This window comes from Solanum pennellii, chromosome 1 (assembly GCF_001406875.1).
Source record: "Solanum pennellii chromosome 1, SPENNV200".
In the NCBI taxonomy this organism is placed as follows: Eukaryota; Viridiplantae; Streptophyta; class Magnoliopsida; order Solanales; family Solanaceae; genus Solanum; species Solanum pennellii.
The window spans coordinates 101,406,444-101,422,671 of record NC_028637.1 but is presented as its reverse complement, the minus strand read 5'-3'; the positions used below and the strand labels follow the sequence as shown (position 1 = coordinate 101,422,671).

General features: G+C 34.9%; 2 protein-coding genes and 1 pseudogene across 9 annotated transcripts; 1 reads left to right on the top strand and 2 right to left on the bottom strand.

The window, feature by feature from the left end:
• The first annotated feature begins 632 nt into the window (after positions 1 to 632).
• Positions 633 to 5,904, top strand: LOC107006273 (probable receptor-like protein kinase At5g18500). Of its 3 annotated transcripts, none has more exons than XM_015204875.2 (9): positions 634 to 791; positions 1,434 to 1,514; positions 1,920 to 2,604; positions 2,696 to 2,800; positions 2,969 to 3,091; positions 3,168 to 3,338; positions 3,516 to 3,645; positions 4,610 to 4,822; positions 5,380 to 5,904. In XM_015204875.2, the coding sequence occupies exons 3-9, from the start codon at positions 1,940 to 1,942 to the stop codon at positions 5,497 to 5,499; spliced, it is 1,527 nt and encodes a 508-aa protein (XP_015060361.1). In that variant the 5' UTR covers positions 634 to 791; positions 1,434 to 1,514; positions 1,920 to 1,939; the 3' UTR covers positions 5,500 to 5,904. The 3 variants fall into 3 exon arrangements, with proteins under 3 accessions (XP_015060362.1, XP_015060361.1, XP_015060358.1); XM_015204872.2 differs by lacking the exon at positions 634 to 791 and adding an exon at positions 891 to 1,321; XM_015204876.2 differs by lacking the exon at positions 1,434 to 1,514 and having other exon boundaries at positions 633 to 791.
• A 1,057-nt stretch (positions 5,905 to 6,961) lies between these two features.
• LOC107018847 (EVI5-like protein) lies at positions 6,962 to 12,865 on the bottom strand. Of its 6 annotated transcripts, none has more exons than XM_015219463.2 (10): positions 12,756 to 12,865; positions 11,946 to 12,005; positions 11,592 to 11,845; positions 10,872 to 11,067; positions 10,448 to 10,618; positions 10,247 to 10,363; positions 8,721 to 8,918; positions 8,584 to 8,643; positions 8,398 to 8,496; positions 6,962 to 7,355 (listed from the first exon to the last, which is right to left on the bottom strand). In XM_015219463.2, exons 3-10 carry the CDS (start codon positions 11,726 to 11,728, stop codon positions 7,275 to 7,277), a joined length of 1,059 nt encoding a protein of 352 aa, XP_015074949.1. In that variant the 5' UTR covers positions 11,729 to 11,845; positions 11,946 to 12,005; positions 12,756 to 12,865; the 3' UTR covers positions 6,962 to 7,274. The 6 variants fall into 6 exon arrangements, with proteins under 6 accessions (XP_015074949.1, XP_015075131.1, XP_015075191.1 ...); XM_015219645.2 differs by having other exon boundaries at positions 11,592 to 11,840; XM_015219705.2 differs by having other exon boundaries at positions 11,592 to 11,840; positions 12,642 to 12,823.
• A 1,645-nt stretch (positions 12,866 to 14,510) lies between these two features.
• On the bottom strand, positions 14,511 to 15,591 carry LOC114076953 (annotated as a pseudogene).
• Between the last annotated feature and the right edge of the window lie 637 nt (positions 15,592 to 16,228).

Genomic DNA, 16,228 nt, shown 5'->3' with positions numbered 1-16,228 from the left:
CCTCACCCCATCCCCAATCCCCCAAAAAATTAATTTTGTTTTTTAAAAATACTATAAACTTCAAATTTTTATTTTTTCACTGCTACACCCTCCCTCTGCCCCCCACTACCCCCACCCCCTATCACCACCACCCAAAAAAAAATTATTTCTAAAAAATATTTTCAATTTCATAAATTATTTTGTATTCTAGTAAAAATAAAAGATGTTTCTCAAAAATATTTTTCATTCATAAATTAAGCACTAAAAATCATTTTCGGAAAATATTTTCAACTCACCAACTAAACATGAGAAAATAAGTTCAAAATCTACTTGTTTTCCAGGAAAACATTTTCCATGGAAAACATTTTCATTGTGTAATGAGCAATAAAATAATAATAATAATAACAACATATCTAATGTAATATCATGAATAAAGTTTGATGAATGATCAATTTTGATAAGAGGATTTTAAGAAAAAAGAAAATACGAAAATGAAGAATGAGATGACATTGGAAAAACAGGAATAGTAACAACCTGAAAATTGAAGAAAAACTTGTTGAATTGGTCCACAAGAGTCCAGGATGTCATCCACCCAAACCCCAAGTCAGTGAGTTACTGACATTGTGTCTTCCCCTCATCCAAAACAAAGACTGTCATTTGCTTTCTAACTTTTTCTTGTTTCTTTCTATCCTTTCCTCCCTACAAGTGAGGTAAAGGTAAGTAAAAGAAAGAAAGACTGTACAAAGTTACTCTACTTTTAGTACACACTATTACAATACATCACCTCTGTGGATTATCTTCTTCCAAGATTGGTAAGAAAACTAAAAAAAGCCAAACTTATGGTATCAGAATTTTAGTATATGATAATAACATTTGTCTTGTTTTATATTATTAATAATTTTGTCTTGATTTTTCTAATACTAGTATGTTAATGGCAGTAAAGTTTTCTTTTTTATTTTCTTTCTGAATTCTGATAATCAGTCATCTTCATGAGAAATTAAAAAAAGGGGTTGGGGGTGCCAACTAAGAGTTTGCCTTCCACCTCTTCCATGACTTCCCTTTTACTGTTTGTAAGGCATTTCCTCATCACCTACCACTGATAACTCCATCCTTCCTTTCCTTTCTCTGTCATATTTCTATGCTAAAAAAATTGTCCACAAAAAATAAATCATATACATTATTACAATTCTATGTATCTTTACTCTCTTTTGTAAATTTACTACTTTTGTTGTTGTTATCTGGTTTACTGTTGAGGGGGGCAGGTGGTGGTCTAAGAAAACACCATCTCAGCTTAGATTTGGACTTGAATCTCTCAATGCTGTGAAGAATCAGATACAAGATTGTAATATTAGTTTTGCTATTTAACTTGTGTTGCTCTGAAGAGGGTTTATTTGTGTGTGTTCTTGGAATTGGGTCATTTTGACGTTGTCTTTTTTGGGGTTTTCTTGGTCAAGATCTGTAGGGATTGGTTAATGATGATGGAGTTCTTGAGATCTGGGCATTGAAGATTTGGTTTTGGGTAATATCTCAGGAAGGTATGGGGATTATAAAAATGTGAACTTTCTTAAAGTTATCAACTTTACTTCTGTGTGTTTCCATTGTTTTTGCATTTCTTGTTTTATTTTAGCAACATTGGCATCAGGGGTTTCATAGGGGCATTTGTTTGTGTTGCTTTACATTCTCTGTTAGTGGATCTTGTTATCTGATCTCTTGGTTGACTGGGCCAGTTTATGAATTTGCTGTTTGCTTTTTTGTGGTTTGATCTCTACTCATTGGTAATATAAGAGTGTGTGTGTGGAAATGCTCATATTTTCTGTTTGACTTGGAGTTGCAATTAGAACTTCAGTTACATATTGGGTTTGATTTTACTTACACTGTGTTAGATGTGTGTTTTTCGTGTAATGTTGCCAATCATCATTCAATTTATACTATTTTTATAGGTCTCTTGACATCCTAGAATATGGCTGGTAGTCTAAACGATGAATTATCCAAAAAAACTGCTGTTTTCGGTCTCAAGGTCTGGCAATTGATCGGAATTTTTGTTGGAATTTTTATTGTGGTAATCCTCTTACTGTTGACATTATATCTCACTTTACGGAGGAAGTCGAGAAGAGGTACAGACAATCTCCCTGTCAGCCAAATACCTTCAGTTTCTAAGGAAATTAAAGAAGTTCGTGTTGAGCAAGTATCAACAAATGATTTTTCTCCACGAGACGGAATTCTTCTCACCATTCATGACAAAACCAGTGATAAAGAATCAGATAAGGTTCTGGTTCATCTTGGAATGGGGAAAAAGAATGGAGATAACAGCAGTCAATCAGGTTCCTTCCATCATGTTGACAAGGAAGGTTGTGGATCGCAATCAGGAGAAGAAGGGAGTTCATGCAAAAGTGCAATGTATAAAGCTTATAATTCACATCCAATAACTGCTCCTTCTCCTCTAACCGGATTACCTGAGTTTTCTCACTTGGGTTGGGGCCACTGGTTTACATTGAGAGATCTTGAGCTTGCAACAGGCCGGTTTTCAAAGGAGAATATTCTTGGTGAGGGTGGATATGGCATTGTCTACCGGGGGAATTTGATTAATGGAACACCTGTAGCTATTAAGAAGCTCCTCAACAATCTGTGAGTTGATAAAATCAAATTTAATGCTTTCCTTACTGGTCCTTTTGTTTTAGTTGCCGGCTTGAGTTTGAATTTAAGATCTTTGTCCCAGAGGCCAAGCTGAGAAAGAGTTCCAAGTGGAGGTTGAAGCCATTGGCCACGTGCGTCACAAAAATTTGGTCCGCCTTCTAGGATACTGCATTGAAGGAACTCACAGGTATTTCCCTATATGGGAGTCCATGATAGTCTGATACCATTTCTCGGACACGAAAATGAAGCTTTGGATTGTTCAATTACTTTCATGCGCATGTGAAGTTATTGAATGAGTATTAAGTTGTTTCTTGTTTAGCATTTGAAAATGCTCTGTTCTAATTCATGATCTCAGGATGCTGGTTTACGAGTATGTCAACAATGGCAATTTAGAACAGTGGCTTCATGGAGCTATGCGACACCACGGGTATCTCACTTGGGAGGCTAGGATGAAGGTTCTCCTTGGGACAGCTAAAGCGTAAGCTCATTCAGCTAAATGTTTAAATCTATTTTGGAATAACACGGATCTCTTGATGTGCTACCTTTTCTTGCAGTCTTGCGTATTTGCATGAGAATATTGAGCCCAAAGTTGTTCATCGAGACATAAAATCAAGTAATATATTGATTGATGATGACTTCAATGCGAAGGTCTCTGATTTTGGTCTGGCCAAACTGCTTGGTGCTGGTAAAAGTCATATCACAACTCGAGTCATGGGTACCTTTGGGTTAGTTTCTTCCTTCTGCTCCTTTTGATTCCATTCCAACTTGCTTCACGTTCTGGTCTTCTAGACTTTACAATCTTCAACTTCTGGTGTCATGTTTTCTTACTCTTTAGATATAAAAAGCTGAAACAGAAGTTAAGCAGTATTGTATCATTTCACACCATTACAAATATTTGACAGGTATGTGGCTCCTGAATATGCAAATACTGGTCTCTTGAATGAAAAGAGTGATGTTTATAGCTTTGGGGTAGTGTTGTTAGAATCGATCACAGGAAGAGATCCTGTGGACTATGGCCGTCCTGCCCAAGAGGTTTGTTATCCTTCGTCCCTTAACTTGAGATCTAATTTAGCACACTGATGTAAATATCTTATCTGCATCTTCATTATTGTAGAAGCTGTAAAACTGATTGTGCCCAGATCTATGGCAGAAAAGATCTTTCTTTAATACTCGCCTTGCTGGTTTTCTGATATTTGTCTCATTGCCATTTTCTATTTAGTTTCCCTTGAATTTTCTCCTGATTACTTGGTCTTGATATATCATGTACCATAACCAATGTTCACATGCTATGAATCTTTGAGAAGGATATTCCAACTCACCTGATTCCAGCGATTGATCTTGTCTTAAAACATGCTCAATACTTAAGCCTTCTGCTGAATTATAGTTTAAGAGAATATCCCATGCAAAGCCTACTTGTTCACTATTCATTACATTATCTGAAGAAAAAGCTAGTATTGGTAAATGGTAATGCTGCTATTTCTTAGTTTCTTTACGAGACAACATTTGGTTGGTTTTCATCTCCTTTCACCATGTCTTAATGAAATATATTTTGTACATATCAAGACAACATTCATAACAACTTAGCTATCTAGTGTCCTAATCTGGTGCTTTGTGTGGTCAGTATGTATATCTTCCGGCTGTCCATTAATTGGTAATAAATAGTAATCTTATACCTCACGCCATCAAGCCCAACAGAAAGGTGAATAGAAACTGATTAATATTTGAATTTTATGGTCTTTCACTACCAATGGCCCACAAAGTTTTATATTATGACATGGATTTTAGGAGAATCCATCTGAATCTTTCCATCCTCGGTAAGAATTCTCACGAGAGCTTGAGTTCTACTGGAGGATTTGCTCCGTTTTTCATTTTAGCCTCTAAATTTTTATGTTGATGTCCTTTTCAATCTCCCTCGCCACTTTTTTTATACCAATATCCTACTCTGGTTTTTGCTCTACAAACAGACTCTTAAAGTATTAGACTTTTGCGGTTGTAGGTGAATCTTGTCGATTGGTTGAAAATGATGGTTGGAAGCAGGCGCTCTGAGGAAGTAGTAGATCCAAATATTGAAACAAGGCCACCAACAAGAGCTCTCAAAAGAGCCCTTCTGACTGCTCTGAGATGTGTTGATCCAGATTCTGACAAGAGACCAAAGATGAGCCAAGTTGTTCGTATGCTTGAATCAGAGGAATATCCCATACCAAGAGAGGTTGGTGTCCGTGTTTGTGTTCTCTCTTTTCTTCTCTTGCCATGTTTTGGACCCTCAAGCTTCTTATTTTGTTTAACTGTGATCCCTGTTATAGATCCAATAAATTCTGTCTTTGTTTGAACAAATGTGTTAATTTTGCGAAGCTTACTAGCAGTTTCTTCTTATTCAATCTGCATTGCTTCCTAGAATTTAGGAATATGGCTTTATGTTTTTGGTCATTCTTTTCTTATGTAGGAACTTTGTCACTTGATGGAGGGTGGGTGTGGGTGTGTTGGTACCATTCTTTAGATTAACTTGTTTCCTGAGGTGTAGATAAATAAAGGTAGGATGAACAGACATCCATGTGAGCACAGCTAATATTTGCTGCTTCTTGGTGTGTCATCTTGATATCGGCTAGAGAGGGTACCAAATGATAACTATGCCTAATATATCATCGTCAAAAGTATCTCATCTGTCAATTGCTCAACTTATTGTAGAGCTGAAAGAACAGAAATGCAGCAACTCATTCACATAGGAAATGAGAAACTTAAGTATCATTTTCATTTTCTCCAATGCAGGATCGAAGGCAACGAAGATCTCAAGCAGGTAACGGGGAGAGTGATTCTCAAAACTACGACACTGACAAGAGTGACAACCCAGATCCAAGGTCTGAAAGTAGAAGAAGCCATCAAGTATAACCATCAAAGACACATCTTTCTGGTCTTTCATGAGAAGTGTGCCATAACAAAGCTTTCATTATAATGAAAGTCTACGGGATCAAATGAGTAGGAGGATGAACTGTTTCTGCTGGTATATTGTTGGTCAGAAGAGATTGACTACTTTTCTTCTCCCTTCAAGGGTTCTATTCTTTCTTAATATCTTTTATTTGTATCTTGTTTTTTGGTTCTTTCCTTGTATGAAAGTAGATAGGGAGTAAATTGTTGTGGACTTAATGGTCTTGTAACTAAACTGGAAGCAATCAGGGGCGGGGGCTTTGTGTACAGAAGAATTTCTTGCTTCGCTATTCAACATTATTCAAGTAGTATTGTAATTTATTTTCTTCTAAAGTGAATACCATGGTTTAAATTCTAGCAGAAACTAAATATGCAGTGTGATTTGTTTCATCTGCCTAAGCTTTGACAGGAAGAGTTGCTACTTATTGAATTGGTGAGAGGCAAAATCAGTTTCAAGAATGACCTGGTTTTTCTGGTGGAATAGTCGATGATAGCACACAAGTTGGCCTCGGCTACCATCACATTAAAAAGAAGAGACAAGTGTGAAGGAAACTCATGTGATACTATAGTTTGGATGATTCACAGGCTGGTTTGGATGGTCCTACTTCAATTGGTACTGATTTGTACTACTATGGTAAAACAGCTGTACCCTAGTAATGCAAGTTGAGGAAACAATTGATTTTTCCTTAATATGTCGTAGCAACAAGCAAGAGCTAGCATTTTTATTAATGCTTGACAGTTCCTGTTTGCAAATAGTTGATAGGAGTCACCATCACCATTCACTATCCACCCCCTACTAAAGATAAAGGCAATGATTTGGCTGAAGACCCCTTAAAACATCATTTCATCTTTAGAGTGCGAAATAAGTTAGTATAACTAACATTTTCCTGACTTCGAGAGAGATTTATCGTAAACAACCATAACCTCTCTACCCCACCAAGGTAAGGGGGTAAAATCTACGTACACTTTGCCCTCACCAAATCTCACTTGTGAAATTACATTGTTGTAATAATATAGTATTAGTAATCACACAACCCTTTTGTTGAGAACCAATGAAGATGGTTTATAACTAGAAAAAGAAACTATAGAATAAAGTCTTAGAGATCTGTTTATGTAAATATATAAAACAAAAAATTAAGAAGCAAAGATTTTTTGCCACTGCCAAAATGCATGTTTTCTTCTGACAAATCCAGCTAAAACATATTAAAATGCCACTAACTCATGTGGTTAGTTATAGCTAAACGTAATGAGGCTGACTCAGCTTATAGATTGAGACAGGAACCAAATCTCACATCACAGGATAAGGTTACTAAGTCACTGAAATTATCCTAGTGCCTTGCTAATTTTTTTCCTCCACATTCAAACAGGACGGAAGCTACACCATTATTCAGCTGTCTAAAAAAAATTGACATAACAAACCACACAGTTAGCAGAACAGTCTAAATGCGTGTAAACTGATAAGAAAACTACCTTTACAAAGAGAGAAATGGACATAACATTTTTACATAAGAAGACTAGTTGGACTTGTACAATTGACCCTCATGGCAAAGACTGAGGCGCCTTCTCCTTCAAATAATAGGACTATTTTGTACTAAAAACTGTATGGATCGGGTAATCTGATCAATGTGATTATGTACATCAGCTGAGACAGTTTTTTTAAACAGAGAACTAAAGAATCCAAGTTTATGCACAAAAGCTGGTTGATTGTTTCTCCAGAAGTATTTTGCATTTGTTACATCTTACTGTTTGACTGGGGATTCAGGAGGTTTCAGTCGTTGCTGTTCATATTCCTGCTTCAGTTCCACCAAACTCTTGGAAACCTATTAAATGAAAAGGACAAATACAAATGAGAAATAGCTTAACGAGATGACACAGGGGGGGACAGCAATCAAATGAGGATTCATTCAGATGCTGAGAGGAATGCATCAAAATGGCTAAGGAAGATGTACAAATAGACATGCAAGAGAAAACACACGCACAACTGATGCAAAACTACCCACAAATAAAAAAGTAAATGAATGTTATCATGTATAACAATGAGAAATAAATTTCAATACAAGGTAGAGTGCCTAGTTTGAGTTCAACATTTTCACACTTCAGACTGAAGCTTGACATAAAATTGTCAAAGTTATGAGGCACCATCACATGTACAGGAGACGTATAAACACTGATTAAGAACTGCAGAACACCTGAAATCACGCCCAGTAGATAACAAGACACAGCAGCAGAGAAAGAAAACATAACATTACTTAGAAAATTCGCTCAAGGAACAACAGTCAATTAACTTGAACTAATTATGCAAGCCAACAGTGTTTTATTGCCTAGTTCAATAAAATAAGAAAAACCAATGTTTTGAACGTGAACATATTGGGAAGCAGTGCATGCGCTTTGACTACAAATGCTTTCTTTCTTTTCATTTTTTTTATTATTGTTTTTTAATTTGGTTTCTTCGCAAATGTCTTAGGAGGGCAAGGATGTTTCCCTAACTGATGAAATAGTATGATTAATCATGTAAACCTCCCCTCAAGTTGCTAAAATTGTACTGCATATTGCTTGTCTGTTACAAAATCATCACAAGTTAATGTTTCCATTAGTTTCCTTTTTATCTGTGTGTTAATTCCAATTTAAAATTTTTTCCTCAGCTATACCAACTCCATCCCTTCCCATAAAAGTCTTTGGAAAGATAAATAAGAAATCAAAAGTATCACTCTGAAAAATAATATAGGAACCTACAAGCATTTGTCTAACCCTTACATATCATTGTTAGGCGAGGAGAGTCTTGGCTAATCACAGGGAAGAAGGGGGTGAGGGAGGGAGAGAGAGAGAGAGAAAGAGAGAGAGAGAGAGAGAGGGGAGGCTAGCCTTGATTGAAAAAGCCATTGGTAAAAGTATATCTGGATTCATGGCATCCTCAGGGAAGTTGCGCAAAGCATGTATGAGTTTCTCAAATGGCAACTTTACCTGCGAATAAGCGAGTGTTATAGTTGTTCTAACCTGTAGGAGCAAGGAAAAATAGCACTTATTAACTTTTCTGTATTTAAAACTTACCAGATCATCATGGCAATATTTCAGTAGAGCCAAGCCAACTTTGAAGACTACTTTAACACCCTGGTACAGTGAACTCGGTAAGCTCAACAGTAAATCCAGGCACCAGAGAGTGGATATAATAATGATAGATTACTGACCTCAAAAAGAAAGACATCCCAAATTCTGAGAGCCAAGTGAAACGGGAAAGAGTACGAGAAAACTGTTATGAACCACTGACTGGCATACATGCTGGGATTTATCATTTCCTGAGCAAAATGTTCACCCAACTTCGGCATGTGCTCTTTCACCAAATGATCAAATTGAAAGAGGTATTGCTGGACTAGAGGCAATCCTACCTAATCCGCATGTACAACATTTATTATTTTAATATAAAGTAGGCCATATGACAGATGTTATGTAATCAAAACAAAGACTTCCTGATATGTGGAAGCAGCTGAAAGTCTCGAGAGAAATATAGCAACAGCCAGGATCAGAGATCATGATAGTAGAGAATTCACGGACATCGTCAAAAATGACAGAATTTCATGTAACATCTAAATACTAAACAGGACTGGACAACAAACAACTTGGTACATTAATTCTCATAAATCGTTCTTAACTGATTGGTTTATCACAAGTATTTATTTACTGCAAAAAAAAAAAAAGAACCAATGGACCAGCTTATCAGAACTTTGAAAACTTCAGAGTTCAGATAGGTTGAAAAGCAACCTCAAGGCAATTATGCTGCAGGTTCCAACTTCAGTAAAAGTGTTTAAATAACAATATGTGATGCCAACTTTATATTGGACTCAGATCACAAAAGATGTGAGGAGGCCCAACTCTCACTTTATTAGTATATGGAGGAAGAGCACAAAGAACGCAATCCGTCCAAGAGAATAAGGCATTCCAACCTTGCCATAAAACTATTCGAAGTTACTTAGAATAATCCTATTGCTCCACATGCAGATGAGGTTACCACTCCGTTCCACATCCAGTAGAAACCTTAAAGATACGGCATCGGGGACTTATGTAACTACTAGCATATTAAATGTAAGAATGAAATCATTTAAAAGGTGACCCTAGCTTGGAATATTCCAAAATATTAGACACAATTTAATCTCTATCCAACGTTCACCACTCTAAGAATTCAAATCCATTTAATTATATAAATATTTAACTCTCAAGCGACGTTTTCTCTATCAAGCTAACTTTTCAACCATTAATTCATTCTTTTTTCCGCTACAAACTGATATAATACATAAGACAAAAATGAATTATCTTAAACTATGTCAAAATTGAGCACCATCATAAAAATTGGAAAGACATGTACGAAGTCAAACAGCACATTATAAATTGGAAAGGAGAGAGTAGCTGATACTAGATATAGGCTCTATATGGACACAGAGACACATCATGTAGTTATGTTTAACTATTATATGGACCCCAGACTATGGAAGTGGTTTTCTGGAATTGTATGCAGTTGATCGCATTAGGGATAAAAAAACCATAAAGTTTGGTGTTCAAATTGGATAGCATAGTCAAAGCGGGGTTTAAAAGAATAGTCAAATTCTTCATGCTAAAGAATTGATCAGATATTTCACAACCGAATCCTTTTTAGTTCAAATGTATCAACCATATACATTTATCAGGGGTTGCATCAAGCTGCTTGAAGGTGAAGGCTTACCAAGTACATTCCTTCCATAGGAGTGTGAACGGCTCCCTTCAATAATGCAACCAGTAACCAAAATGCATCCTCTTCACTCATGTAAAGAAGAAGCAGACCTGCCACGAATCCCATGCCCTGCAACCAAAATGATAAGTATCATCCCAAATCGATAACCATACACTAGATCACCATGTGAATCAATAATTTAAAGATGTATACCTGTACGTATCCAACATCTCGGTCAAAGACAGAATATGCTTTCAGAACATTGTAAAGAGACCTTTGACCAGGTCCATGTCTCTGCTGAAAGAAAACATGTGAAGGAAAGGTGCGAGAAATATCTCGAATAATATCCAACTCGGAAGCTGATGTCTCATATATGACTAGTTGCTGCAGAAGATAAAACACTAATCAGATGAGTGATCTCCATAACACAGGTAAAGCAAAAAAGAACATGTCAAGGACCGAGCAATCAATTGAAAAGCAGAATTAGCCCGAACTACAAAATTAGCCAAAAAGGTAGGACTTTAAGCTTTTCTCCTAGGCTCAAACAAATTATCTATCTCCATTAGTTACTGAAGCATCAAGACTTTTTCAAGAAAACAAAGAAGAAGAATAAAACCAGACAAAAGTTAACCCCTACCTCATAAACTCCAGGATTTAACAACAAGAGGTCTCGACTTCCAGAAATTAGCTGCCAGAGAAGCCCCCTCAGACAATCAGGAATTCCTTTCCGTATTCGTCTTTTAACAACATGTGGTTTCCTCCTAACATACTGCTTCCAATCACTTCCTCCAACACCTATCATTTTTCTCCATTTCCTAATCCTTCTTTCATCTCTGCAAAATATTTTTAATAAATGTAAAAGAGAATCAGTGAATCAATTAATACACCATAATTCTTTTGTTACCTTTCTAAAAATACACACACACGTTAATTCCAAACAAATTGGGTTCAGTTGTATCCATATATCCATTCTACTCTATTAGTACCAGTTTAATGCTATTATTCCTGACACAAATATGGTCACTTATATGTGTAACCATACGATTTACTTTTCGTACACGAATATTACATTATAAAGATTCAATTGCCCCAAACACCAGTAGAAATACTTCAGAAACAAAGTTGTTCATCGCACAGGAGCAATGCATTAGATTTAGTTTCTCCTTAGTATGGAGTTTGTTGATTAAACATCTGAAGAAGCACCATTTAAATTTTGTGATATCACCAAAATATGTTTATATTTCAGTCTTCAGGATGGCAAATTGAGTGAGTGTGGAGAAAGAGAACAAGAGTCTGTTGGAGAAGTCGAAATAGGACATAACTACAGCAACTAATGAATCAAACAAGAGTTCCCTACCTCTGATATTCAAAGGCCGAACGGCTCCTTGCTAAACCTTCAGTAGGACCATGTTCCTGCTTCACAAAACCAAATCTATCAACTCGCATGGGAACAACCGGACCTTCCTCATTTTCATCTACTACTTTACTTTCCATTGCTAACCTAGAACAACCCCAAGACTACAATCCAATAGAACATTAAACTACTGCCACAAGATTTCCGTGCATTCCCAACTGCATGGACCAGTAATACAGAATCTCCTAAACCCTGAACTGCAAAACAATGGCACTCTTATTAATAGATACAAACATCACAACAGTAGAAAAAAGCCTTTCCAATTTATCACAAAAAAGACATCTTAGATAAACTCACCTGAAAAATACTTCACTAACACCAATGATCTTTGTGGGATGATTTCCACCGTGTCTCATCCTATGAAGAAGAAAGAGAAATTTTAGACCCCTTCCAAATATTAAAAAAGAGAATCTGAAAATTGCCTCAGCATACATTAGTATCATACACCAAGGACCTGGTTTTTGGATTATTTTCGCCTAGTTTAATCCAACATTTTTCATCACCATCTGGTTATTGCATAAGAAATTGATTTTTAGTTATCTAACCAGCCCCAAATCACGCAAATCGAGAAAGCACCCTCTCAAATAACCCCCAAAAGGGTAAAAACAAGACTGTAATGAGGGTAAAGAAATTGATTTTTAGTCATCTAATTGGCCCAAAAATGGGAAAGCAGTCCCCACCCCCACTCGACCCCCAAAAAGGGTATATCAAGACTGTAAATGAGGGTATAGATAATTTATTAAAATGCAGACAAACAGAAATATCAGCATTAAAGGAGGACACCCAAATCTGTAACATTCAAATCGAAACCCCAAAACAAGAACAAAGGGTACACAAATAAGAGAGAGATCAAAAACCCACATTCAATTTTAAAGAAATATACAACCTTTAAATTCTTGGATTGAGAATGTCAATATCAACAAATCAATCATCGATTTAATTTTAAGGGGGAAAAAAACAAAAAAGGGTAGCAATTGACGGAGAAAACCAAACCTGAGATATAAAATTCCAGCATTATCGAGAAATTAAACCATGTGATTTGATTATCTTGTTGACACGAAATACTATGATTTTCCAAGAAACGATAAAAGATAAAAGAAAAATTACGTTTTGGTTATCAACAACATAGCTGGCGTGTGTGCGCATTCTCCCCTCCGTGTTTTTGGGCATCACTGGTGAACCCGCGTTCTCAGGGTGAGTTTAACATATTACTAATAATCTATTTATAATAATAAAAAATGGAATAGGCCTTGGGTAGGTTTTTTAATTGGATGAGTTAGATTTTTATTTTAAAGTGGGTCGAATAAATATTAAATAGGAAATAGATTTATAATAATAATAATTAAAAAAAAAAAAGGATAATTCTATCGAATGACAAATTACTAATATAAAATAAATATAGTAGAATCGTTTGATTTATTAGTGTTCCATAGAAAACTATTTGTCAGTCCCTCTTTCCCTCATATTTTCGCTCGCCACTCTCCCCTCTATCGCTCAGCTCTCTGTCTTTATACAATAGAATTGTATAAATTGTGTTTCTAATTGTATAAAGCGAGAGAAAATTGTATATACACGTGCAAATACATATATCTCCGTATTATACACTTATAATTATATAATAAAAGTACTTACCTGCCCAAGTCTCTTTTGTCTTTCTCTCTTTTTCGTTTTATATAAATTCAAATTGTATATAATTTCTCTCTTTCTCGTTTTATACAATTCGATTTAATAGTATATTCCCTGCCCAAGTCTTTTTTGCCTTTCTCCCTTTTTCGTTTTATACAAATTCAAATTGTATATAATCGTACTATACACTTATAATTATACACTTCGTTTTATACAATTCTCTGCCCAAGTCTCTTTTTCTTTCTGGTTTTATACACTTCGTTTTTTACAATTCGCTTCAATTGTATATGTATAGCGAATTATACATATATATGTTTGCTATGGAGCGCAATTATGCAAGCTTTGCTATATCATACAAATATGAATTTTATGTTTGCTATGTGTGAAAGTTGCCTAAAAAAAATATATTCATGTAAACGCTATGTAAGCATTAGAATAATAAAAGTGGTGATATAATATTTACCCATCCAAATATGGACTCAAAATTGGAGTAAATATATCAAAAAATATATGATAAGAGGTAAATTTTATAAGATTATATATAAAGAGAATTATGACCCTTTTCGATTTTTAAAATAAATTTTACAATACATAATTCAAGGTCAATTAAAATTTTGATATAAATATCAAACACTAATCAAAAATCAGAAAAAAAAATTGAAACATACATCTTTTTTTAGTAGTTATAAATAGGAATACATTAATGTTTTATACCATTTTGATTATCTTTTAGGGAATATAGATGTCATGTCACAAGGATACTTTGTTCTAATAACAATTGCATTTTCAGCCGCCTAGATGGTCTATTGTGATTTTTAAGAATGATTATCTTAAATTATTTGTTATATAAAATTAATTAATTTTCTTTCATTTTATCCTTCAAGTAATTATTCTTGAGAATTACAAATATTTTAGCTATGACAAAATAACACATAAATAAAATAAATATTTAATAAAATGATATCTTAAACATAAATAAAAACAAAAATAACTAAAATCTCCTTTTTTATTACGGCAGGGGTATATGTGAGCCGTTTGTATAACGTAAGGGCATATATGAGCCACTTTCATAACAAGGGGTATATCAGCTCCAAATGACAAAGTTGAAAGGTATATCAGACCTTTTCCCTATTTTATAAGATCCACAAAATATTAGTAAATGTTGTTCCATATTTTTATTTTTTTGAAATGGTTCTTTCATCATGTATTATTCATATCGAAAATGAGTACATCAGTAATGAGAGATGGAGGGTTAATATCCCACTCCATCGAACCTGACATAGAAACAGATACTCTAGCAAAACAATGAGCAACCTGATTTGCTGATTTCTTAATAGCTGACAAAGAGAGAAAAGATAACTCTTTGATAAGAGTTTTACAATCAAAAACTAAAGAATCAGAGTAAGAGTAATTCACCAAGTTTTCTTCTAGAGCTTGCTTCACAAGTAGATTATCAGTTTCCACAACCAACCTCTTCTACTGAATCGTTCCTTTAGCCAACTAAGAGCATCATGCATCCCTATGATCTCGGCCAACAACGGGCTAGTCACATGACCAAGAAATAAAGTTTTCCCCGCAATAAATTGACCCAAGTGATCATGTAGCACCATGCCTATCCCTGTCAAACCGGTATTGATATCGTAAGAGGCATCAGTATTACATTTTATTGTGTCAAGCAAAGGTAGTTCCCATTTAGCAATCATTTTTGTAATAGCAACAGTCATCTCGGCTCCCGAATTAACGCTCCTCCATTCCTTCAACTCCTTCTTCGCACGGTACAAAGTGGAAGCGGGTTATTCCAACATAAATTATTTCTGGCTTCCCATAAGCTCCACAAAATCATGACTGCCTCCTCCATTTTCATTTTTGCATTGCTCTTTCTTTGCTCTTCAAACCATGCCACAAAATCTCCTAACGCATCCTGTCAACCAAACCTGATTGAATCCAACATTCTTTTGCAAATTGACAATCTACCAAGTAATGTTTCACAATTTCTGACGCTTGCAAACATCGAGGGCAAATTGAACTAGCTACATAAAAATGTGATTGGATCCAACATTCTTTCCGTCTTTTTTCCTAAAAAAAAAAGCTCAACTATGAAAGAAGTGAACTTCTTGAATGAACTTATATGGGATTATTTAAAGTGAACTTCTTGCATGAATTGAAGTGATAGATACGTCTATCGCCTCAACTTGACCAAATTCATGAAGGGTCAGCCACTTTTTGAGGTCTATTAATAGATTATGCTTCTCATTAGTTGTGGCATTGTTTCTTGAGGTCTTCAACAATAGTTTTGAGAACGATTTGCAGCAAGGACGATAAGGTACTTTCTTTCTTTTTTGTTTTCGTATTTTATTTATATCTTGACATGTTTGTGGTAGAAAATGTATATCTTATCGTAAAAAAATCAAAATCATGGTTAGATTGAATTTACAAAAATTAGACTTATTGATTAAAACATATTCAAAATTTAATATGGAACTACTTCAATATCGTTCTAAATAATTTGTTAAAGTTCACTTTAAATTTTTTCAAGTTGAAAAATTTTACTTTATGCAATTTTGCTAAAAATAAATAAATTATATCCTGACGTAGGAATAAAAAAATTACGAGCCGCTTGACTCCTGTGAAATAAGACGCAAAGGTATCAAATATGTCTGAATTTTGGGATTTAATATCTTTGGGATCATTTAAGATATAATTACAAAGCTAGATTAGATTTTAACACATAGATAGTTCCAAATTTGCTCAGTGACACTAAAGAAAATCATATTTTAGGTAAAAGTATTGAGATAACAATTCGCTTAATTATGTAGAAATTAGACACAAGTGTCTATAATATGTCAACCAAAAAAAAAATTAATTGTTCTAGATAATTTTTTGAACTTGACTCTAGATTCTAACACGTTACTCTGTGTGAGTTTGTCAAAATTTACCTATCTTGAGATAGATAA